This window comes from Rosa rugosa, chromosome 1 (genome assembly GCF_958449725.1).
Source record: "Rosa rugosa chromosome 1, drRosRugo1.1, whole genome shotgun sequence".
NCBI lineage: Eukaryota > Viridiplantae > Streptophyta > Magnoliopsida > Rosales > Rosaceae > Rosa > Rosa rugosa.
Window position 1 is genome coordinate 20319292 of NC_084820.1, and position 25767 is coordinate 20345058.

Genomic DNA, 25767 nt, shown 5'->3' on the forward strand with positions numbered 1-25767 from the left:
GGCCCTTTGGCCCTAAACCCGACCCAAGCCCGCCCAGCTCTTGCATTAGGAAGGGCTGGCCCGACCCTTTCTCAAATAGGGTAGGGTATGAGCCATGCAAATGAAGCCCGGCCCGGCCCTTTAAGCCCGCCCAATTAAGCCCTAATAATTTTCTATTTTTTCTATTTTTTAAATATGCTTCTCTTTTTCTATAACGTACATACAACTTATCTCTTTTTTTGTAATTGATTTCCTAAGCTTTATTTTCTTTAATTTTTGTTTTCATTGTTAAATAACAATTAATTTTGGGAGATTTAGAGACAAAATTAATTGAATATAACCACGTTAACTAATATTTATAAATGTTATAAGTTAATTATAATATATATATATATATATATAGAGGACCGTTCTGAAGAGGACGTCCGCAACCTAGAAAAAGTGCGGACGTCCCTCCTTCGGCGTCGAGAAGGCGGCGATGGCTGCGCTGTGGTTGCCGGACGAACCCTCTGAACATCCCGGACCACTTTCCAGTCGGGTGGACTCGCCGGTAATCACTTTCCAGTCGACCACGCTGCCCAGACCTCCGACCTCGATCTCTTTGGCCTTCGTCTTCACTGCAAACTGGTCTGGGATGCATGTAGCCTCCGTCCGGCAAGAGGCGCGCCGCCGTCGGAGCTTGATCGCGGAGAAAGGAGGGACGTCCGCACTTTTTCTGGGTTGCGGACGTCCTCTTCAGAACATTTTCGTATATATATATATATATATATGCATGTATGTGTGTGTGTGTGTGTATTAAATATGATCAACAAAAATAATGCATGTATGTATGTGTGTGTGTGTGTGTGTATTAAATATGATCAACAAAAATAATGAGTTTTGTATTACCTATATAATCATTGAGTCACATGTTGAGAAAAAAAAAAGTAATGTATTTCTTTTTGTTAAACAAAATAAGGCATTTTTCGGCCCATTTCGGCCCTATTCGAAAGGCCGGCCCGACCTGACCCTTTTAGCCCTAGCAGCTCGGGCCTTTCGGGCAGGTAAATGTTAGCATATTTAAGCCCCGGCCCGACCCTACCCGGCCCTAAATTTTGTTGATTTTAACTACGTCCGGCCCGGCTCGACCCGACCCTAAGCCTTAAAATTTAGAGTAGGACTAGCCCTAACCTGGCCCATGATGACCCCTAGGTTTTGCTTTAGAATTTTGTTTTTTGAACTCTCCCATAGAGCGCCTAAACTCTCACTTGTATCCTCTTCACCACACTAGGGAAGTAAACATACCCAGGGCCAAAACCACAAAAACAACAGAAGTAAAGTGTTTGACTCGATAATCGATATGAGACCGTATATCGATCAAAGAAGTATAAGCAAAAGGGAAACAGTACGTTGATCTCCAAAAATTTGGCATACATTCCAAGAACGAAAGAACGAAGTATCCCATGAACTCAATTATTACCATTTCCACACTCATCTGCTTAACAGTTAACATTTAACAACAACAACAAAATCTCAGACAACAATAGTGAAAAACAGGTTCAAATCCAAAGAGAAACATAGAAATCCCAGAATTAAAAGAGACCAAAGAAGTACGTGACCATTGCATGGGTTTGAATCATGCAATAACGTGCCCTTCATGTCGTTCTACATCCTCTGTGGGTTGCAAGGTACTCCAAAAACTTATCCACGTACACATTTTGCCTCTCCCTGTCTCCAAACAATGGCTTCAACTCCTTGGCCTTGTCCCTGTAAACCCTCCCCTCCTCCTTCTCCATCACCATCCTCAGCGACTCCGCCACCGCCTCACTCGTAAACGACCAGTCTTGTTCGTCCCTCGGCAACTCATATCCGACCTTCTTCTCCCCGAAATACCTCGCATTCAACCCCTGGTCATTCGACGTGGGTAACAACACCAGCGGTCTACCAAAAGTCAACGCCTCCACCACCGAGCTCCAACCCGAATGACTCAGAAACACCCCCACCGAGTCGTGATCCAGTATCTTCAGCTGTGGGGCCCAACTCCGGCACACCACTCCCCGCTCTTCATTTCTCTCCTCCAAACTCTCCGGCAACTTAACTGCATCAGTGCATCCTCGCCGTGTTTGGTTCTCAGCACCCAAAAGAAGGGCAAACCTGACTTCTCCAAACCTAGGGCTATTTCCGTTGCTTCCTCTTGACTCGGCATTGCTTCCGTTCCGAAAGCCACGTAAACCACCGTGTTTTTGCTCTGCCGGTCCACCAGTCCTTTATTGACAGCTACGCTTCATTTTCGTCGTCGGCTTTCGGCGTACACCAACCGGTAGAACAGGTTTTCTGTGTATGACTTGTAGAAGGCTCAACCATTCCGGTTCGAACTCTGCACAGCTTCTTACAGCGATCAAGTCGCAGCCTCGCAGTGTCTCCATGAACCGATACACGACCGAGACGTTTGTTTCGTCTCCGGTTATTTCTTTAAAGAGCCGAAGCACCTCAAACAACCTCGAGCACACGGTAGCTGAAAATGGCACCCACTTGGGGGGGGACTACGTAATCCTCCGGTAACTTACGGTCATCAGGAGGTATTCCCTGCGAGGTGGGCCCGACGAAGGACAAAACGGCAGCGATCATAATGCTGAAGAAGGCCGTCGGAATCCCGAGAGTTTGGGCTATTTCCGGTACCCAGTAAGGGGCGAAGTCGAAGAGTAGCCAATCCGGTTTTGAAGTCTTGAGGAATTGGGTGATCGGTTCTTGAAGAGAGTCGTAGGCTATCTTGAGATGCGGGACTTGGTCTTCGTGTAAGTCCGCGGTGGCCTCGGCACCTTCTGGAAGGTTCGGATTCTCAGGCAGTGGAAGCTTCACGAAGGTGATTAGGGTGGAGAGGTTTGGCGGGAGAGGGGGGAGGCGATAAATGTTTCGTGGGGTGGAGATGAATGAGATTTTGTGGTCTTTTCCGGCGATCAGCTTGGCGAGTTCGAGATATGGGATCATGTGGCCAAAGGCTAGCCATGGGAACATGGCTATGTGAAGCTTACTGTCTTTGTTATTGTTGGCCATGGTGGGGGGGACAGTGATGGACTTCATTCTTCTGCTTAGTATGAAGAAACCAGTTCGCTAGCTTCACTATATATTCTTTAGGGTGTTACACTAGTAATCTCATTCCCAAATCTTCATCTTATTAGCTTAGACTTGGCTGTGACACTACTAAAGTACTAAACCACAGGGGAATAATATCAAAGTTCATTATTAGTCAACCTCGCTAACTATTGTAGCACAGAGGTTTACTTTTATTTACCAAAAACCGAAACAAAAAACTACCACGATCTGATTCTGGTTCCCCTGGAAGAATAATTTTTTCATTGGGATTCGCCAGAGAAAGATAAGAGACAATACTAGAGGTGAGTGGTGTTGGCCCTTAGGATATGCCAATATTGGTGGCCATAATGACTTGGTAATAGCTTCCTGCATTGTCTAGATTTTCTTTGTGTGCTAGAATTCCTTTACTGTATGTACCTTATCTTCCCTTTGTTACATTCCTACTTCTGTCAATTACTTATTGTTACATTCCCGCTTCTGTTGATCAGCTTGTTGTTTTCAGCTTGAGAGATATAGTTTTTCTTTCTAAACAAGATTTTAGAACTTAAATTTTTAAGTCTGATAGTTAACTGTTTCCTCAAATTTGGGATTATAGTGATACAGTCAGCATTAGGAGACATTCCGAGCTCCTTTTCTGCCGTAATTTTCCAACAGTCAATGATGACCTAACAGTCAACTTATTGATGGTCAGAGACTATAGATTATAAACTTTAGTCAACACAAATAGTTGATGGTTACGGCTAGTATTTTAAAAATATATTATAAAAATATATAGTACCAATAATACATATACTATTATAATATAACTTTAGTCGACACGGTCTGGTAAAAGTACGCGCTTCACGCGCTAGGTTTAGCCAAAAGTTTGTCGCCGTCTTCTCTGGCTCTCGTCCGGCTGCACTACGGCATTGGCCCAGGCCTCTGACCTCGCCGGCGTGCGGTCGGACGGGATGTGGGGTCTGGGATTTGGTCTGATGATCGGAGTTTGGGGCGGCGAGGGTCCAAGTTATTTGGATTTCGGTTTATGGCGGTGACTGCATTGGGGGGAGGGGGTGCGAGGCAGAAGGCGGTGTCCGGCTGTATGGCGTCGGTTGGGCTCTCGGATCTTGTAGCAGGGATGGGGGAGGACGACGGTCGGTTCGGGAAGGAAGACAGCGGGTGTCCGATTTCTGGTGCTTCTCGTCATCAGGGATCTGGGCACTCGAGTTTTGGGGGTGTGGTGGTGGAGGATGTCAGTTGCTGGTTCTCTGTCTGAGGCGTTTGTTCGACGGCGGTCGGGGTCCGAGAGCAGCTGCGGAGCGACGGTCTGGGAGCTAGGAAGGCAGCGGTGGTGCTTCCTGTGCAGCAACGTGTTTGGGCTGGATCCACTATCTGGGCCCTCGTTGACTTACTTCGGTTGTGGGCCTGCCTTAGGCCGAGTGGTTTTTTTTTTTTTTTGGGCAGAAGCGGTCGTGGGCTGGGAGTAAGAGTTGCAGCCTCTCTGGGCTTGTTCCGTGGTGGGCCTGGTCTGGGCCTGGGGTTCCACTCTGGGTCCAAGATGGGATGTTTTTTATTTTTATTTTTTAGGTTGTTTTGTTAGTTGGGTTTGGTTGGTTGATAGGTGGAGATCGTGGTGGACGGGGCGCCGCTGGTGGTGGTGCGATGGTGGATCGGGTTTGCCAGGGTGGCGGGTTTGGCTGTTACTATTGTTTTAGGGTTTGGTTTTATTTTTGTTGGTAATATGACACTACTAACGGTGTGGCAGAGACAATCTTCTCTGTCGCGGTCTCGGGGATCGTTCCTGTTCTGGAGTTGGGTCAGCAGCGGTGGCAAACAGTCTGGCTAGACCATCACCCTTGGCCTTCTAGTGGGTCCTTCCTATATGGGATCGGGTCGGAGGCGATGGCGTTTTGGAGCAGTGGAGGATGGATGGTGTCGACAATAGGGTGGTGATGGTGTTGGATTTCTTTAGTCCCAGGTTTGAACGTCCGACAATCCTTTTGGTCGAGTTTAGATCACAACGAGTGTTGGCTTGGTCGATCAAAAGCTGGTCAGGAGGACTCTGGTTGGTGAGTTAGTGTCGACACAAGTGAGTTGTCTAGCTTTAGAGTTCTTACTGGCTGGACGAGAGGTGCGATGTCAAGGATTTACTGCTCCTGCGCTTTTGTCTTTGTCATACAGTTGTAGTGCCAGTTTAGAGTCAGTATATAGAGTTCCTAGTGGGAAGTCTAGTGGCCATTTCTGTGTAAGAGATGTCGTCCAAAACTCGTTGTAAGCAGTTCATTATTAATGAAGTTCTTATTTGATCAAAAAAAAAAAAAACTTTAGTCGACACAAATATTTGATGCGGTGGTAGATCTGAATTCTAAAGCTAGTACAAAGTTGTGCTTTGTTCAATCACATCACCAAGTTGATTGCGTATTTGATCACACATTGCTCAATCATCTTGTTTGGAATGTCCACAAAAGCATCCGTCTGAACCTCTTCAAGAATGGTCGAGTGATGAATATTAAACTACGTGAAACACATGAACACTACGTGAAGCATCTGTCTAAACCAAGGATTCAAATTTCTCTGAAATTGTGGAAATTTTTGTCAAAATTTTCGCAAATTTTCACCGAAATTATCGAAATTTCCGTAATTTTGAAGTATATCGAAACGAAATTCATATGTTATACCATTTTCGTTAGGAGTTTCCCAAAATTTCACGAAATTTTCTGTACATTTTCGCGAAATTCTTAATTTCTGAAATATTTACACACATAAAATATATTTAAAAATTTACACAGAAACTTTGTCCAAAATTTGTATGTCACCTCACGGACAATGAATTTTTAACTTCATACTTTCATAGAAAAAATATGATTTTTTTTTTTCAATCAAGTTGAATACAACAAAAAACCTTTTTGCTTTTATCTGCTACAAAATTGAATGTTCCAACCACAACATGATTCCATTTTTGCTTCGTCTCAAATGATGTATGCTTCATACAATGAAACACCATATTGGGTAATTCCACAATATTCGATATATAGATTGCATAGATTGCATGTGGGAAGAGATCAATACACATACAATATCCATGTGATGAAGTACCAAAATCATTTCCCAAAATTTATGTACTTGAGAGTAGTATTGTATGATACTAAATGGAAGCATGTCAACCAGCTAGATCGAACCACATCGTAGTAGCTTTTATATTCATTTTGTTGTACTTATTCATTTTCATTCACGCGGTTTTGATATTACGTCTCTCCCCCCTCCCGGGCCCCGCCCTGTTGTAATTTTCTAATTATTAGTGAAAAATGGGTGATGGCCAAGTCTCTCACTGAGTTCCAGTCATAAAAAAATATATATAAAAAACAAAAAGTAAATCACATTCACATTATCAATATACATTACATTTATAATTACACATAGATAAAAACACTAGTTTAGCAACTTACTACAGTACTAGTTAATTACTCATCCATATTAAATATCACAATTCTATTATAAATGTATAATTTTAGAGATGTTACATTGTAAATAGGTTTATTATATGTTAGTTTAGTCTATGTAAAAGTTTCATTCAAAATTATTATTTTATATATGCAATTAATGTGATTTCTTTATTTTTAACCGAAATTTCCACCGAAATCTAAATTTTCTCCGAAATTTCTTTAAATTTGAAGTACCGAAATCAAAACCAAAACCGAAATTTAGATCCTTGGTCTAAACTCTAAAGTCTAAACCTCTCCAACTATGCACCTCATGATAAAATGTTCATAGATAAGATTCCTAACTATAAAATTTTACAAATGGCTAAAATAAGAATTTTTTGGTCCCCCTCGATGCAACACCACTTATTTATCAATATAAATAACGGGCATGGGGCTGAGCCTCCTAGTTAGGCTGGATTTCAAACCCCTTTATTCAAAAAAAAAAAAAAAAATTGGTAAAGAAAAAATAAAAGCACTTAAATGAAGACTCGTCAGAGTTGTTATAAGAGTTTTTCTATTAGGACCTCCATATTTGCTCATTTGACCTCACATGCTCTTTACACCTCCTACTTGCTTTTTAAAAAGTAAAATTTGCTATATAAACCTCTATCAGATACCTAACTTAACCTTACTTATAACCACGTGGTGTGGTGTGTTGGTCGAATGGCCTAGTCTGGAACCCCCAGGTCTAGCGTTCGAATCCCAGCTCCATCCCGTGGCCAGCAGATTTGAGGGACCCTTTGGGTTCGTGCGTCTGCGGTGCAGTGGATTAGTCTGGCTTTGCCAGGCTTTCGCCGCAATGTCGGTGCAGGTGTCCTGGCGCTGGGATACCACTGCATGGGTGTGTGAGTTACTAACAACTAACCCGATCAAAAAAAAAAAAAAAAAAAACTTAACCTTACTTATAAATGGAATGTTCCGAGCATTAAAGATGAGTTTCAGTGCTCCCATAATATTTTGTTTACCAAACAAGAAAAACTGAAATAATTATTGAAAAAAAGTCATAGCTTGGTAACTAATTAAAAAGATATTACCATAATTGTTTTCAAGCCTAATGTTTCATATTTGCTACCGTTTTGGCTAGGTTACAAAATTAAATTTGCTCATTCTATCGTTTTATTTAGCTTTATCTTATATGCCGTTTCACAGGCTTATTTGGTTTAATTTACATGATGGCTCTCTATCCCTCGTTTCATGATCTTATTATACTAATGAGAAAAACCTTTTTTTAATTTTGTTCCTATTGCATCATAGTTTTGTTAATTCACCAAGTAATTTTGAATGCATTTTATTTTGAATTTTTTTTTTCTTCAAAAGCTTTCACGAACAAAGAAATGAGATTTGAAAATGGAAATGAATAATAAAAGTAACGTGAATTGTGTTTCTATTATTATAAAGCTTTGGAGAGAGAACAAAAATATATACTTTCTTAATATTTTGTTGTCTGTAACAGTCTTTTTATATAAGGACATATAAGTCATTTAATAATTAAAAAATGAGGGAGGTCTAGTAAGTAGATTAGGAGGTCCCAATAGAAACTCTCTTGTCATAACGGCATAACAAAGAAAATGGATATAAACAAGGAAGACCAAATAACCCCAATCCAAATAATTAAATAGCCTATGTAATAGTTGACGTTTCAACTTCTAGTGGTCTACAAAGCAGCACTAGATTATCTTTATAAGAATATTCATTTCTAGCTAATGTATCAGTCATGCAGTTATTAATTCAACTAGGCCTGGAAATTTTTGCTCGAAAGTCCGGCTCGGCATGTCTCGGACCGAATCAGATTGTCCGATTCTTCTAAAAATTTTCCAAGTTTTTGTAAAGGGAGTGAAATTCACACTCCCTATTTTACAATCAACACTCATTTTTTCCTCTTTTGATTTTTATAAAAAGAGAAACTAAATTACTAAGACAAAAATTTAAGTCACTTAAAATGGAAACATAGTGTAGATTGCAAAATGGAAACATAGATGGGGAATTTCACTATTATTAATGGAGTTCATTATTAATGAAGTTCTTATTTGATCAAAAAAAAAAATGGAAACATAGAGTGTAGATTGCAAAATGGGGAGTATGAATTTCACTCCCTTTTTGTAAAATTCAGACTAAAGTATTATACCAAATGGTCAGAGCCCGGTCTCTTATTCTCTTAAGATTTCAACAAAAAAAAAAAACCAGTTCCATTTATTATATTAATATTAGGGTTTTGCATCCGGGGGGGGGGGGGACCTTCAACCTGAACCCCAAGCTACATAGAAACAATTACATTGATCATCGTAGAGAATATCCTGAATAATTGCAGGCATCTCATCTAACCACAAATCATCAAAATCACAACCACTAGGAAGGTGAGCAAGTCTATCCGCTACATCATTTGCTTCACGGTAAATATGTCGAACTCTAATTGATTGAAAAGCACACATATACTCTTTACAATCATCTAAAACTCGACTTACCTAAGAGAAATTTTTCTCTTCACTGTTGAGAGCAGCAATCAGAATTTCAGAGTCGCTTTCAATATCAATATCAATGTCAGTCCAGCCTTGGTGAATACCAAGAAGTAAACCAGCTCTACACGCCTCCGTTTCCATATTAAGGACTGAGTGTGCATGTAAAAAAGGCTTAGCCAACGCAGCAATACCCATACCAGTTTCATACCAGGTTTCGTCATTTGACTGGCCTTAAAAACGAGTCAAATTGTTTTGCTGCACTCGACTGCACTCCATCTATACAACAGACAACTTATTTGACACATTCACTCTATTCATTCAGTCTTCGTGTTGGACACAATCAAAAACTCTTAACCCTAATCAGTCTTCGTCTTCAATTCCAATCTCTCGATCAGACCCTAACTCTCTTTGTCCTTGATCCTAGATTTCTTCGATTCACTCTCGATTCCATTCAGTGAGAGCAAATTACTTCATCTAGTAAATCACTCAGATTCCAATCTCTCCGATCTCCCAAATTTATTCAAGGCTCCGACACTCTCAATCTCTTCAAAATCATAATCCATACTCGATTCCATTCCTAGGTTTTTTTGTTTCACTCTTTGGCTTTGGCATGAAAACTCATAAAGAAACTTTAAAAATTTCCAGTTTCTTGAACTGATGAACTACTGAACCGTTAAACTGTTGCTGATTTGAAATTTTTATAATTATGCTATTTGATCTTTCATGCTTTTTCATAGTTGGAATGTGACATTTACATTGCATTGACATTCCATTGAATTGGCTCTGTGTCTGAACCCTGAAGATGGAATTCAGGAATTGCATTGGCTTTGTGTATGGCTTGGTAAAAACTGAGTTACGGAAAAAAATTTCTGAGCCTGAAATGCAACGGTCAGGTCCCTCTCGGTTTTGAGCCCGACCCGTACATATTGGTCCGGTCAAGGGTGCACTGAAAATCATGTTTCGCCCGGCCCGTGCGCAGCCTTAAATTCACAATTAATAAGTTAAACACTTATACCTACAAACTGTCAAAAAAGTCCATTACTGTTATCAAACTATCATGCACCGAGCATGGGTTAGTATGCGTAGCGGACATGCTTTTTCAACATATGTAACACATGAACAGGAAGGTCAGACACTGGCAATTTATTTACTTGATGAGGAGGGGCTATTTTGGGGAGGTCAGCCTATTTTCATCTGAATCATGCTTTGATGAAGCATCTCCACCCATTAATTCCTGGAAACCTTCAACCTTCACTGGTCGAGCCCTAAGAACACCGGCGTTCCTGCACACATGAGAGAGTTCTAGAGTTTCAGTGAATAGTCATTCACATGAAGGTTCAGGAACTTTATTTCTTCCATCAGATTTTCCTTACTGTGATTGAATTTGTGCAGATATCTGTCTAAACTGATTCCCTGACTGAGCAGGGACATTTTGCATTGTAGGATTCGACATTGCAGGAATTTGCTGCTGCCTGAACTGCAATTGTGGATGTCTGTTGTTGAAACTATTGAAGGCATTACTATCCATGGGTAACTCTGATGGAGCTTCAATCTTGACCTGGACCATTGGTCTGTCCTGTACCATGTCCATACCAGCACGAGGAGTAGATGGTTGACGTCTTCGCATTCTTTCTATCTGCTGCTGTTGCTGAAATGGCACATTCTTGGATTGGGCAATTTGCTGCATTTGCTGAATCTGCTGCATTTGCTGCATCTGTGGATGCATTTGTCTCGATATCTATGGATTCACAAGACAATGTAATAAAAGAAGCATTAGTAATCATGTCATACTAACATACTGTGCAAAGGTCAGCTTTTGGAAACTACAAAGTGCCTAGACTCTACAAACTTCAGTAGAAATTTGTGAAACTGTATGAGGAGATATGTAATACAGTCCCAAAAATAACCATCAACCATCTGTGGATCTACAAGAATTACTATAAAAATGTTATCAATTAATTGAAGGGAGAAATACTTGTTGGGGTAGTCGAATAGGGTTCTGGTGCTGTGGCTGCAACTGTGACTGCATTCCATGAATTTGCTGCAGACTTTGTTGATGGAAATTCCTGGAGCCATCCTTGACTTGATCAGCTAGAGGGCCAAAATTACTGGTAATATGGTAAAAAAGAAAAAAAGTGAAAAGGTGGATACTTAGAAACTTGCATTATATTAGATCTTCCTAACTAGAAAAGAACTCACAGGCACAACCACTGTATAATGTTATGGAAGTGAAAGGTATACAATTGGAAGTCAAAACCTAATATCCAAAAATTATCTCTGTGAGGCTCACAGACTAGTAATTTTTAAATTGACCTTATGAAATTTAAGGACAGCTTGTAAGATAATACAGGTTTGTTTAATTCACTCTCCTAGACATTAGTTCCAATGCAACACACACCCTCTTGGAACCCTTACTCTGTCGCGAAGCAGTAAATGAGTAAATTTGGCCCCAAGAGCAAGTGAGCAAAATGTGACAACCAATACAACTATCCCACATGAGCTAGTAAGTGTTCATGTAATCAGCAATTCTGAGGCCATGCAACAATAATTTATACGGAAACTGAAATCAGCTAAGATCAAATTCAAAATTACACAAGTACACTCATAGATAATCTACTATTAGCTTACCTATATCCCACTGTTTGAAGGAACATCTTCAATAGTTCAATTGCTGAACACTGCTTTCTGTAACTATCAGTAAGAACTTTCAAGCGGCTACCCAATTTACAGATATGACAGCTTAGCAACTGAGAGAAAACTTCAATTGGAACTTCTGAGGAACCTTCAAATCCCACATTTGTCAGCATCCGGGCTATTACCTTTTGAGATAACTGTGCCGCTTGCTCATGAGTAAGACAACTTTTGTTACCTGCAGACCCATTCTTTCCACGATGTAAGCTTCCTCCTTGATCCATGTTAAGGTATTCAGGTCTTATACCCAGCCTCTCAAGCATAACGGGACTCCTAGTCAAAGCCTGAGGTAACGTATCAAGAACTCCATAAAATTCAACTTTTTGGTCGTCTTGCACTCTATTCGTAGGTGGAAGTGCACTATCAGGAACACAGTTCAACGTAAACATTGTTTCTGGGAAAAAAGATGCTTCATGATCAATTGAACTACTACCATCTAAAACAGAATGTGGATTCTGTGATGCATTTTCTTGAAGGGGATTTCCATATCCCACATACTGATCTTCTCTGAATGCTAAACACCTTTTCTTATGCTTCACAGCAAGCTTAAGATAAGCAGACATCTCCTCTGGAGTACGTTTCTCTGATTCTCGGTCTGCTGATGAAAACCTGTGCGGTTTGCTAGCCCTATGTCTCTCAATAACCTGATTATACCAGGTCTCAGGCAGCTCTTCATTTTTAAACCTCGGTGGCTTATTATCAATTTCAGATTCTCCATATCTTGATCCAAAACCAAAAGCTGTTTTTGACTGAATCTGCATGCATGAACATTAAATAAAAATCATCTCACAACTCTCCCCAGTTTTTATGCTCAAGTTTTTGCTGGGGTTCCTCCCACCATTCCCCTGATTTCACTCCTAGTCCTTACGAATCATTTAGAATCCGAAAGTTAAAAGTCATCACATCTATTGACAAGAATTCATTAGTTCAATTCAATTCACTAGTTTCACATAGGATATTAGATTCCAGAATCCATTTGATTATGCAACACCATTAGGTGCATTATTAGTTGTTTTACAACCCAATTCCCAAAAGTTTACAACTTGAAATCAACCAGCTATTCCTAAACATTATCTGGCAAAAAAAAAAATGTCTTCTTCAAATATAACATAATTGATTTCCACATTTGTTTCCTAACCATAACAAAATGGTTAAATGTGTCTAGAACAATAAGCCGATTTCCGATTACTCATACTCAATCGAACAAACAATATCAAACCTAGAAAGAGCATACCTTGGAGGCCTCGCGCTGTTGAGCCTGAACTCCTTCTGTGGAAGAATTATCGAGACTGAAGTACACGTCATCAGCATGCAACTGCAAATCTGCAACGAAAAATAGCCATCAGCAATCGGAAACCAAGAACGAGAGATTAGACACAGACGAAAGCAATGGGAGCCCTCACAGGTGGGATTGAGCTTGGAAACGGCGAGCGAAGAAGAAGAAGAAGAAGAAGAGGAGGAATTGGAATCGGAATCGGGGCGGAGGAAGAGAGAGACGCAGGCCTTGTCGAAGAGGAGGGCACGGGCGCGGAGTTGGAGTTGGATCTGAGCCCTAGATTTGGAGTCGTCGGATCGCATGAAGTTGTCCCAGGTGGAGGGGGAGGAGAGGAAGTGGACGAAGGTGGCGTAGTTGGAGTCGCCGAGCCAGGTGCGCCAGACGTTGCAGGACTCGAGCTTACAGGCCAGCTCGTAGCCACGGCCGTCGTCTCCGAGTAAAGCCATTTTTGGAGAGGAAGGACTGAGAATGCTAGTCATCTCAACACAGTTTCTGTATTTCTGCGTCTTTTCAACAAAAAAAAAAAAAAATATATATATATATATATACCAGAACTAAAATAATAAAATTACAACTTAAAACCCCTAGGACAATCAGAACTAAAATTATCAAAATTAGAAGCTGTAAGCGCGGAGAGAGGGAGCTTCCCTTTCCACGTGGAAGGGTTCTTCAGAATATGACCATGATTCGCAATCGCATCTGCCACAAAATTGGCTTCTCAAGGGACATAGGAGAAGACAATGTGGTCAAAGCTACTAGCCAAGCTGGCTAGTCTCTGGCAAGGGTTCGAAGCCTCCACGAGATGGTACACTTCTTATTGATGACATCAATCACAAGCTTCGAGTCCTCTTCCACCAACACTTTCTTGCAGTTATTGATGAAAGCATGATAAATGCCGTCTCTAAGAGCGTTCCCTTCGGCAACTGGAACTGAGGCAATACCAATATTTCTGGAACTCGCAAAAATAGGAGTGCCATGCTCATCTCGAAGGACAAAACCCGAGGCGGCACTCTTGCTTCCAATAACCGACCCGTCAAAGTTGAGCTTATAAAAGCCAGAAGGAGGCGGCTGCCATTTGATCGTCGAGTGCACTGCATTAGAAGGGAGAGAGGTACCCCAAGTCCTTGGCCTGTTAGCCAATCTATACTGTTCAACTGTGATCGCAGAAGAAAAAATTACATAAGCCGGGGGGGGGGGGGTTGTTTGGCGTCTGAAAATAAGGTTGTTTCTGGCCTCCCAAAGCTTCCAACAAATGATGATATATAAGATTTTCGGTAGTCTGCTTACAGAAACCAAAAACAAACCAGTCTTCAAAAGATAAAAAAAACCCTGAGAAGAGTAACCAGTCTTCCTCTAAATTTCTGCAGCATAGGGACAAGAGAGAAAGAGATGGTTTAAGTTCTCAATCCCTACCCTACAGAAAGGACAAGCAGCATCAAAATTGGAATTGAATCTAGCCATTCTCGCTCGAGTTCTCAATCTTCTTCTAGCCAACAGGCAAGCAAATTTTTTTACTTTTTGCGGAATATTCAATTTCCAAATTTCATTGAGAATTCTACAAGTACCATTGGGGGCCTTGTTATCACATTGCAGCCAAGTTGCTGACTTTAAGGAAAAACGTCCGGTAGGGGACGGGCCCCAAACAAATTCATCTCTAGTTTCAACTGCTGGTAAGGGAATACCAGAAATATTATTAACAATTTCTTTCGGTAGCATCTGAGATAACTTGTCATAATTCCAGCAACCATTGATAATAAAGTCACTCACATTGTCATCCAAATTGAGAGATGATCTATTATTAATAGGGATAAGATCAATTAAAGGGAATTGAAAGACCCAGTTAAAAGTCCAAAACTTAACATCCCGACCGGAACCAATAATCCAACTCAGACCTTGCATAAGAATGTCCCTACTTTCAAGGATCCCTTTCCAAGCCATGGAGTGATTTCCCCTTGGCTTGATGTCAAAGAAAGTATGCTTTCTGAGGTATTTCCTGCGAACAATATCCACCCACCAATTGTTAGTGTTGGAAATAATCTTCCACCCCAGCTTGGCTGCCTGGCCTTGTTGTAAAAATTTGTTGGCCTTATGCCCAAGCCTCTTAGGTAAACAAATTTGATTCCAAGCAACTGGAGGAGTAGAGCCTTCTCTGCCCCAGAAGAAATTTCTAGTCTCCTTATCTATAGCTTTTGTCACCTTAGGAGGACACTTGACACAGGAAAGGACATGGTTAGGAATCACTGAAAGACTTGACTTGATAAGAGTCAATTTACCTGCCCTAGAGAGGGTGGATTTTTTCCAACCATTCAATTTACTGGAGATCTTAAGAAGCAACTCCTTGGCATTTAAGGGGTCTTTCCAGAACACAATATTATGAATTCCTAGGTACTTACCAACAGTGGACTTCTGCTGGATGTATAATTTATTAGTGATCTCATTCTTCGTTCTGTTAGCAATTCCATTAGAGAAAAAGATAGAGGACTTATCAAAGTTAATTTTCTGGCCCGAAGCAGAAGCAAAAGAATGAAGGAAGTCTGCAGTAAAAGAAGCTGCTTTACTTGTAGCCCTGGCAAACACAAGGCAATCATCAGCAAAAACCAAGTTAGAAATTCTAAACCCATTAGGAGAAGAAAGAAGACCAATATGATTTTTGGAACGATTGGTTGCAGCATTAAGATTTCTGATGAAAGGCTCCATACAAAGGATAAAAATATAAGGTGACAGGGGATCTTCCTATCTAATACCCCTACTAGGAAAGAAGTGGCCCTCCGGTTTGCCGTTAATTAGCATAGAAAAGGTAGTAGAAGTAATGCAGTTCATAATTAAATTAATCCAGTTTGTAGCAAACCCAAATCTTTGCAAGCAAATTCGGATGTAATTCCAATCTCAAAGATCATACGCTTTTTCCAAGTCTAGCTTAATCGTGATAGCAGCAGAACGAGATTTTTTCTTGTTAAAAGAAGAGAAGAGTTCATGAGCAATTAAAATATTGTCAGTAATGGATTTCCCCGGAGTAAAAGCTCCTTGATTTCTCGAAATACACTTGTGCAGCAGCGGCCTGAGTCTGGCTTAAAATTTTTGAAATGATCTTGTAAGAAACATTACAAAGGCTGATCGGTCTGAAATGACCCACAACCTCTGGGGAATCTACTTTTGGAATCAAAGCAATGTTAGTATGATTTAGTAAGTGAAGAGGGGTATTATTCTGAAACACATCATAAACCATCTTACAGACTTTGTCTTTGACCAGGTTCCAATGCTTTTGGTAAAAGATTGCATGTATCCCATCAGGACCTGGAGCCTTAAGGCCTCCAATCGAGTTAACAGTAGCAAAAATTTCATCCGGAGTAACTACTTGCACTACTAGAATTATGCTCATAGACATCACGTCATTTAAATCAGTTGAGATTGCACGTGATGTAAAAAAATATTCTAACATCGGTTTCTGAAAATCGGATTTCTATTTACATAATTAACATCGGTTGTTACTGTTGACTGATGTCTATATTTTGATTCCAAAATTTTGAAAAACGCAGAAAGACTAAGTTAAAAAATTTCGTACACGCGGGGAACAAAATTTTCATTCCCCCCACACTTGTCAGTTTTTCCACTTTTACCTTCGCTCACTTTATCTTCCAATTTCACACTCTCCCTCTTTCCGCGAAGCCCTAGCCCCATCCTCCTTCCTCTCCTGCTATCTTTCCACGGCCACCACCGCCTCCCTCTACTGTCTCTTTCTCATTAATGGCCTCCTCCTTCTCGCCGCTCTCTCTCTCTCTCACTCTCACTAACTCTCTCTAAAACCGTCTGTCTCTCTCTGGAATTGACGAAGATGAAGTCTATGCAGCCGCGCCACAATTTCTTACGGGAGACGATGAAGCCAAGCCTCCCCAATCGCCAAACCCCAGCTCCGGCAAGCCTCCAAGGAGAATGCGCCTCTCACTGAGAAATCCTCCCGTCAGTCTCTGATCCCTAGCTTCCTCTACGCCTCCTCCTCCGCCAAAACTTTTGGGCTTAAGAAGATGCTTCACGCCAGCCCTAGTGCCAGTTTCAACACGAATGGGGAGGCAGTCTCGCAGACCAAGGGGTTGGTCATTCCGTCTCCGAGCGAGCCGTCCAAGAAGATCGAGATGTACTCGCCGGCCTTTTATGCTGCTTTTACTGCAGGAGGAATCCACAGCTGTGTCTTACTCACATGGTTGTACTTATCTTGATGACCTCGTCAAGTGCAATATGCAGGTCCATTTTTCTCCAGATCTCTCATTAATTTGTTTCAAGTTCTATCAATAGATCTGTTTCAGATGTGTATGGATTTATCCCTATAGGTTGTATCGGTTCTTTACACATATGTAGGCCATAATTCTGAATATTATGATTGGATCTTGATATGAACAGGATCTAGCTTTCATTGGATTTATGCCTTTATCCGGATTTTTCTTTTGAGAAACTATCATTTTGCACTTTTAATTCATGATTTGTCCTCCTAGCCTTTCTTTGCTTGTGGCTTGATTTTATTGTGTTCAATTCTATATTTACTGATGGACTTCAGCCTCTCATCTTGTATTTATTGGTTGATTTGAGTAGGTCACGCTTAGGTTTTACTTTTCATTAGTCGTTCATGACTACTATGTCTTTTATCTCTATATTTAGTGGGTGATTTAGATGTTTAATTAACTCTTGTTTTGTTGGGTTAACTCTTATGTTGCGGCATTGCAAATTAGATCTTTGTGATCTTTGTTTTCATATATCATTCATCGTTTTCATACATCTATTAGGGACACTCGTGCTTCACCTTTGGAGCAAAGTTTGAGGAAACTAGTTGTGGAAAGTAATTTTACACCATTATTACTACTTTGACTCAACGTGACCCCAAACAGTGAATTCACTGGAGATAGTAGGAACAAGGTAGATCCATCGTACAATAATTTCAATGCTTTTGCTCCCTGCAGTGAAATCACTTACTTTGTATCAACTTGGTTATTATTGGCATATATTGGATACATTTTTGCTCTTCTCAAGGATGTTAGTTGTGAATGAGAATTTCATATATAGGGCGAGCATTACCTGTTTCTATTATCTATTATTTGAGGCATAAATTTCGATCACCTTAAACTTTTGATCTTGCAGTAAACTTAGTAAGCTAAGAGAACGTATTTGTTGAGGAACTTGATTGCACTTTTATACCATGGAGGGGTGCCAAAAAAATACTTCATTGAGTTACTTATGAAAGCTTTAGAAGAGACTCGTGATGTTTTTAGCAATACAAGCGCAACATTCAGAGGTAAAGAAACTTTTTCTCATTCATTTTCTTTTGTTTGGGGTCAAATTGGTTGCCAATTTTTTCTGTTTCTTTTCATTGGTTAATTAGCGTTGTCTTATTTCTTATATGTTCCACTTGTATTTTGTCCGACATGGCTTGTTCTTTGATTGGTTCCATTACTGTCTGTATTTGCAGTTGCCCTTAGAAATGGCGAGATCGATGACAATAGTACTGTTGCAAAAATGATCTCCTGTGGTATTCCTCTTGAAGAACCATATGTGCAATATCGTCTTTCAACCCTTATGAACATGGAAAAGATCAATCTTAAAAAAGGGAAAACTTGACTGGGACATGCTGATCCAACAGAAAAACTTGAAAAAGATGAAGTTTGCATTATCCTGCATGTATGATTTCTGGCATGTTTCTCCTCTGTTATATAAAGTTTGTTCCTGAATTTGATAATATGTTTGATATCTGTTACACTATAGGTAGATTTAATTGAGTTATTCCTTTGGTTCTACTTAATGTTTTTTTGTTTGTTTTATAGCAACACATTGTCTTTACTTTTCAGATCTATGCCCTGCCATTAGCTATGAAATACGGTCTCTGGAATTAATGTTAATGATGTATAGTTGTGCGATATACTTTTGTTAGTAAGCTTTGGACTATCATTTTCTTACTAATGCATTGTATTTCTTTTTCTTTATTTTTGATGGGATACTGCTAAAGCAAAAATTCTGATACATTTTAGGTTGTATTGCATCATGCATGGACTAATTGTTCCAGTACGTTTACATTTAGGATTTTTCTAATTGTTCCAGTAGAGCTGTTCTAGAAAACTGTGTTTGCTAGCTTCCTTCAATTATATCGTTATATCAATGGTTTTGTTGTACATTCTTGTTTTCTTGATATCCTATGCCAGAATTCTTCATGATATTTAGTGTGCAGGGTGCTTAGTGTTGGTCAATAAGTTTTTTGTGCGTCCTGGTTGATTAATTGAACTGTGTTATTGTTGTTTTGAATTTATGTTATTACCCTTTTGAATTGGAACCATATTATTGAGATTCAAAGGACTATTGTTTTGGTGTTAGGAACTTGAAATTATGATTTTCTTTGTCAGAGGCAGTGGGCTGATGCTAAAAGAGAATTGTAAGAAGAGAAAATAATGCCCTCACTTGTACTTGACCGCGATCAGACCATAAAAAATGCCATCAAACAGGTTGAAGAAATGAGAAAAGATTTGTCTAATGCACTTCATGCTGCTGCATCTGTTGAGAGTAGAACTGCTGTAGCTGAGGTCCTTTTTTTTTCCCCTCAATTCTTTTTGAAAGTTTCAAGATTATTTTGTCTATTGAATACGTCCACACAATCACCAACCACACTTATCTGTAGTATTTTTCTTTTGTTAATTCTATTACGATATTGTATTATTTTTGCTTGGCCTTTATTTACTCTTTATTCACAAGATTTTCCGGTAGTGCATTTCATGATGATTATGACTCAAGATTGTTTTAATTAATGTGGACCTGAAGAAAGTTTGATTCAATTCCCCATGTCTTTGTCTACTGACACAGGTTGTTGAAATTGACGGTGGGAGTGGATCTGCTTCTTTGACAGGTAAGCATATGATACCTGTCTACTTTTAATCTTAGGCATATGTTCTGTTAGTTTGACTTTTCTATAGTTATTGAAGATATATATATATATATATATATATATATATATATATATATATATATATATATATATATATATATATGAAGTTCATTTATTACTATTAGTTTGGCATATGTCACCATGTTTTAATCTCAAATTATTGATACTGGTTTTATTATCAACCACTGTGAAGGAGTTACCGTAGAGAAATTTTTACACATGGTATAGTTTATATATATTTGGCAAATATGTAGCTAACCAAAAGTTTTACACATCTGTTGAACTTGGAAATTTATTTGGCAGTTTATTTGGATTTAGAAATTTGTTTTTATTGAGAAGTAATCAGCTTAAATATGTAGTTAACCGAAAGGATCTAGGTACCAAACTTCTGTGGTTGGATGTATTTGAGTCTTATATTATACTCGCTGTATCAGTTCAAGTTGCAAGACATGAGCATTATTAATTTTTTTTTTTTGCGCAGATCTGTTGAAACATGACAAGGTTCTGAGCAAGAAGCCCTCTGCTCCTCACCGAGTTGTGCCTGATTATCTGTTGAATGCAACAACTAAAGAAGCCAGCAAGAGAGTTAAGCTTGCCAACCTTGGTCGCCGTGGATTCAAGAAAAAATTCAAGGAAGATAAGGACCCCCTTAAGTCTTTCAGTGCTCAGGTTTACTTTAGCTTCCTTTTTGCACTTATTTCTTCATGATTATACTTCATTCAGTAGGCAGAGACCAGAAGTTGCTAATTGATTATACTTTACGTACTCTTCTGATATGTTGCAGCTTATTTCCTGGAGGCCTACACCCTAGTGAGGAAGGGTGATCTCTTGATTGTGAGAGGAGGAATGAGGAGTGTCGAGTTCAAGGTTATTGAGACTGATCCTATTTGAGTATTGTGTTGTTGCTCCAAACACTGAAATATTTCCAATAGGGTTTACTAAAGTGGCTAGAGATAAGAATTCTAAAGCTGGATCAAATGTCTAGGCTAGCCTTTGTAAGTTTTGAGGTTTTATTTTGTGAATTATGTTGAATCATGAATTTGAAAAGAAATTAATGGAAAGCCTCAATTTTTGGATGATGGGAATGCATTTCTTTTCCCAACAGCAGCTAGATGCAAACTTTGCACATTATGCTTGTCAAAATAAAGTGAAGTATATAAAAGCATAACAAAACAGTAATGCCAAGGAAAACGATGTCAGTTGAGAGATTAGAAATCAGTACCAAAATGAAAATCGATGTCTTATGTTATCAATATGTCGAATTGTGTCCACAGAACTGATGTACCCAAAACCAGTGCACATCGATTTCTAAATACCAAAACGTAATCTATTGTCAACGCACAAATCACCTACCATAAAGTAAACTGATGTATCATTAAACAAAGAACATTGGTTTTATAAAACAAAAGCGATGTATATAATGAAACAACACGTCAGTTTTAGAAACAACAAGCGATGTCTAGAAGGGTTCCAGACATCATTTCTGAAATTGTAATCAATTTAAATGTTCACTTAGATATTGTTCGAGATATACTTTATTAAGCATAAAATGTGAAAATATGAAGAATTAAATATAGTTAACATACAAAATTATGATGATTGTAACAATTATACATCGATTTGTGTTTAAGAAGCTATGTTGGTCGTTATCTGGGACATCGGTCTGTGACGCGCTTAAAGTGATGTCTGGATCTTTTACATCAGCCACAAAGAAATCGGTCAGAATTTAGTTTTACATCGGTTCTGGGTTCTGGACCGATGTAAATGAACAGAATTCTAGTAGTGTTGCAAGAGACACTCATTATCTGCATCGGTAATTACAGTGTGAATGGTCTCAGTGAACTTTGAAGCAGCTTGTAAATTAAAAGCCAAAGAAGCTTTAAATCTATTTTGAAAGTCCTGGATGAACAGTCTACTTATATCGTCATAGTTATCCAACCACAAGCCCAAATTGTTTTTTATTCTGGTAATCCGGTTTTTTCTTTTTCTGAGGTTGGCCTGGGTATGGAAATATCTAGTGTTTTTGTCCCCAAGGGAAAGCCAATTGGCTTTAGCCCTCTGTGCCCAATACAACTCTTCAGCTTTTTCAAAATTCAAAAATTCAGAAGTAAGAGAGAAAACTTTATCCTGAAGAAAGGTAGAGTTGGGGAAAAGCATAAGTTGGTTTTGGAAAAAATGCAGATCCTTTTGGATATTGTTCAAGTTACGAAACAAATTGCCAAAATGTTCCTTACTCCAGTAGGTGAGTTTGTGAGAGAAAGCACCGGAAATAGTAAGAAAATTTCTAAGAGGCTCAGTTTCATATTCTTGTGACCAGCAGTCTGTCACAATGTCAGTAAATTAAGGGTGATCAAACCAAATAGCCTCAAGCTTAAATGGTATAGTTTTGAAATTCTTTTTGACACAAGTACTCAAGAGAATAGGCCCATGATCAGACCCTATAATTGGGAGGTTTTCAAGCTGATAGTTCGGGAACTGTTGAAGCCAAGTTGGATTGGCAGTCACTCGATCCAATCTTTCAAAGATCGCAATATAATCCTTATGTTTATTAGTCCAGGTAAATGGGATTCCCTCAGCAGTTAGGGAAATCATATCTAAATAATTCAGAAAATCAATAAAGTTTTGCATATAAATAGTGAAAGGAGAATTCCCTCCACATTTCTCACTAGCAGTCGTAATATTGTTAAAGTCTCCGACTAGGATCCAAGGATCTCCATTTGCAGGTTGGAGGGATTTAATCTCATTCTAGAGTTGATTTTGCAAATTCTTTTGGGGGAAAGCATAAATAAACGAGACAAACCAATTGAGGTTTCTAGCATGATCCACAATATTACAATGTAAATATCTGTTGTGATGCTGTAAAACAGAAAGATTGGCAGTGCTGGAGTTCCACATTAATAGCAAACCACCAGATTGGCCATCAGAAAGCATATAATCAAACTTATCAAAATAAAAAGCAAAACGGGAAAAGATTTTATTCACCTGACTCTCATCAGGAATCCTAGTATCTAGGATGAACAAAACATCTAGCTGCAGGTTTACAATATAAAATTGGACCTGCGCTAGAAAACCTTGCCAGGAACAGCCCTGGCTATTCCAACTAAGCAATCTCATGGGACAACAGGTTGATTGGAGGTTGATCCTATATTCTGACTATCACTTGTTTCCATCATTTCCAACATCTGCCTAGTTCTCTTTTTGGGGCTAGGTGCCACAGGGCCGACACCACTGGTTCCAGGGACATGAAAGTTAGCATCATCTTTTAGGAGAGCATTGATATCACCAAACTTGGGATCAAAAGCATCAAGAAATTGATCCACCTCTTGGGAGGAATCAGAGCAAACCATCAGAACCTCCTTCTGTTTCGTATCAGCAACCGCATGATGATTGGCCTCAGCTTGACCCATAGCAACATCTCTAAAGGACACACCAGAAAGAACAACATTGGCGCCTTTCGGTCTATCAGAATTAGGGCCTGGGGCCAAGTGACCATTCTTGGGAAAGTGTTGCCCTTTCCCCTTTCCCTTCCTAGATACAATTCTCCAAGAGCTATCAGCAGGGTCATTTTCACCATAAGCATTGCTTTTAGAACGAGCACCATTATTGGCCTTGAAGCCACCCGGCTCGTAATAACTGAACATGGGCTGTGGAAAGATAATGGAAATGTCATTTGACAGGAGTGGTTTGATGAACTCACTGTTTGCCATGTCAGCTGGGTAGACCGCTTGCTCATGCTCCATTCTCACCACCATAAAGAAGCTGTCTTTAATATTCCTTCTAGGGCAGACATGGTTTCTTTGACGGTAAAGGCCACAAACGAAAACAGATCTAAAAAATAACCTCATATGACACTAAGACAAAGCTGGGGGGTTTACCATCAGGGTTATTGACCAGAGCCAACCTACGAAGTGGGTAGGGCAAGTCCAGTTCAATCTTGATGCGCGCAAACATCGTTTTTTTTTTTTCTTTTCCGGTGAGGGTAAATTCATCAGCTTGAATGTAAGTCCCAAGGTATTGGCCCAGATGTTTAAGAGAGGATTCATGCCAGTGAGGGAGAGGTAAATTTGGGAGCCTCACCCATACGATCAACCGATCAATGGAGGAGACAGTAGCATCGAAGTCTGGGGTCCAGCGTTGGATGCGGAAGAGGCGACTCCTAATGTACTAAGGCCGGTTGTCAAGGATGAACATAACATCTTCTTCATTATTGAACTCAAAACAGAACCAATTATTGGGTAATCTGCTCATGTTGATAGCCCCTTTGAGATTATTCCAGAGTTCTTGACACTTTGCGAAGATAATCTCAGGGGAAACCAGAGGCCCGAAAATCTTTCCTACTAGACAGAATCTAGAATAGTGGCTATAGAATTCCTGAGGAGGAGGTGGCATATCAATTTGGACAGCAAATCTCTCAATATTGATGGTGTTGAAGGAATTGTGTCCTAAAACAATCATTTTGATGTAATTATTATTGTAATTATTATTAATCAAAAGGGCAAGTTTATTGTTCATTGCTTATATTTATATTTGATTGAACAAGGTCCAAGGAATATGAGTTAAAGAGAAAGTAATCTAAAGAGTTAGATGTGTGAGACCTTTACTCTTTCACACTCTTATCCTAAAAGGTTCCTAGTCATAGGATTATCACTTGGACATTGATAATCCGGAAAGACTAGCACATACTATGTATGCTCAATATGGAGGATGATATGTCTCTTGTCATTTGTGTAGAGACACTAATACAAGTATGTGGGTGCTCTTAACTTAAAGAGTACACTGAACGCGATCATTAGAGTTCTTGTATGGAGTCTTACTTACATGTCAAACTTGAACTCTAAATTGCAATAATACAAATTAGTCCTTTGACCTGAGACACCATAGTTGTCTTATGAGTGAATGAATTATCTCTTGATGATGCAATAATATTGTGTCCCTTAATGGATATAATAGATGCATTCATTGGTATAATCAATTCGGTCATGGAGACATGTGAGTGTACAACAAGGAATCTCTATCCTTAAGTAAATAAGGTGTATGTTCAAAGATGTGATTCAATGAGTCTTTGGCCAAAGCAATGAATGAGATTTAAAAAGGAGTTTTTTTAATCACATTCTAAGAATCACATAAGAATGAAAATCACATTAGGGGATTGACATATCAATTCCATACCCCGATGATGTGATTTAGAACATAGTGTTAGAGAAGGACCGTATTGTATTGTAATTCCAATTGAATAGGTTCTTTGTCATTCTACATTAACTAGGGTAGTCATGATATGTTGCAAGACGTCACTCATGACTTGTGAAGTCCCCGAGGATTAATAAACATTTATAATCCTAATAACAAGGGAGAATCAAAAATGGAGTTTTTGATTCGTAAACAAAATAGAATGGTTTCTATAAACTTCACTGCCTTATTAATTAGAACCTAAGAGATCGCACACCATATAAGTGGATCATTGAGATTGTATATGAAGAAGATTAAACAAGAGTTGGTTATGACCAAATAATTAATTAGATTTATTATTTGGACATAATTAGGTTTTTCGGGTAAAACCGAACCTATTGGGCCTAAACGATTGTCGGGCTTTTCGTGTGGACTTGGGCTTCACTAAATGAGATTTAAATGAAAGCCCAAGACACATTTTTAGTGCCCAATAACAAGTATGGACCAGCCAAAATATTGGCTTTATGAAAGTCAATATTTTCTTTTAGTAATTGGAGTTATTTCCTATTATATAAAAGTGAAAGCATGGACAAAGAGAATAAGTGTGTCTCCACACTATTATTTTCAGATTTGAGAGAGAGAGAGAGAGAAAGAGTTCTCTCTTGGTCCATTTTTCAGAAATTAAAGGAAAGAAGAACACTTGCATAATTTCTTCTTTTCTTTCATCTTTCTTCATCTCTTGATTCACTT

At 39.2% G+C, this 25767-nt stretch overlaps 2 protein-coding genes and 1 pseudogene across 6 annotated transcripts; 1 reads left to right on the top strand and 2 right to left on the bottom strand.

Moving 5' to 3' along the window:
* Positions 1 to 1603: 1603 nt before the first annotated feature.
* On the bottom strand, positions 1604 to 3216 carry LOC133727534 (UDP-glycosyltransferase 91A1-like; annotated as a pseudogene).
* A 6692-nt stretch (positions 3217 to 9908) lies between these two features.
* LOC133723135 (uncharacterized) lies at positions 9909 to 13449 on the bottom strand. Of its 3 annotated transcripts, none has more exons than XM_062149968.1 (6): positions 13063 to 13449; positions 12894 to 12982; positions 11597 to 12414; positions 10944 to 11034; positions 10342 to 10706; positions 9909 to 10251 (listed from the first exon to the last, which is right to left on the bottom strand). In XM_062149968.1, the coding sequence occupies exons 1-6, from the start codon at positions 13412 to 13414 to the stop codon at positions 10134 to 10136; spliced, it is 1833 nt and encodes a 610-aa protein (XP_062005952.1). In that variant the 5' UTR covers positions 13415 to 13449; the 3' UTR covers positions 9909 to 10133. The 3 variants fall into 3 exon arrangements, with proteins under 3 accessions (XP_062005952.1, XP_062005951.1, XP_062005955.1); XM_062149967.1 differs by having other exon boundaries at positions 10944 to 11076; XM_062149971.1 differs by having other exon boundaries at positions 9909 to 10270; positions 10944 to 11076.
* A 4941-nt stretch (positions 13450 to 18390) lies between these two features.
* LOC133727535 (uncharacterized) lies at positions 18391 to 20924 on the top strand. Of its 3 annotated transcripts, none has more exons than XM_062155129.1 (5): positions 18391 to 18599; positions 19316 to 19492; positions 19770 to 19812; positions 20333 to 20520; positions 20636 to 20924. In XM_062155129.1, the coding sequence occupies exons 2-5, from the start codon at positions 19361 to 19363 to the stop codon at positions 20660 to 20662; spliced, it is 390 nt and encodes a 129-aa protein (XP_062011113.1). In that variant the 5' UTR covers positions 18391 to 18599; positions 19316 to 19360; the 3' UTR covers positions 20663 to 20924. The 3 variants fall into 3 exon arrangements, with proteins under 3 accessions (XP_062011113.1, XP_062011111.1, XP_062011112.1); XM_062155127.1 differs by having other exon boundaries at positions 20650 to 20924; XM_062155128.1 differs by having other exon boundaries at positions 19322 to 19492; positions 20650 to 20924.
* Positions 20925 to 25767: the final 4843 nt, after the last annotated feature.

Bases quoted from the DNA above. Each gene is read 5' to 3' on its own strand.
- LOC133727535 (XM_062155127.1), top strand. From the start codon at position 19,361: ATGCCCTCACTTGTACTTGACCGCGATCAGACCATAAAAAATGCCATC. The intron at 19,813-20,332 runs GTAAGCATATGA...TTTTTTGCGCAG, and splicing joins TGGATCTGCTTCTTTGACAG to ATCTGTTGAAACATGACAAG. The intron at 20,521-20,649 runs GTTTACTTTAGC...TATTTCCTGGAG, and splicing joins TTAAGTCTTTCAGTGCTCAG to GCCTACACCCTAGTGAGGAA.
- LOC133723135 (XM_062149967.1), bottom strand. From the start codon at position 13,414: ATGACTAGCATTCTCAGTCCTTCCTCTCCAAAAATGGCTTTACTCGGA. The intron at 12,983-13,062 runs GTGAGGGCTCCC...TTTTCGTTGCAG, and splicing joins TTCCAAGCTCAATCCCACCT to ATTTGCAGTTGCATGCTGAT. The intron at 10,707-10,943 runs GTATTTCTCCCT...GTGAATCCATAG, and splicing joins CTATTCGACTACCCCAACAA to ATATCGAGACAAATGCATCC.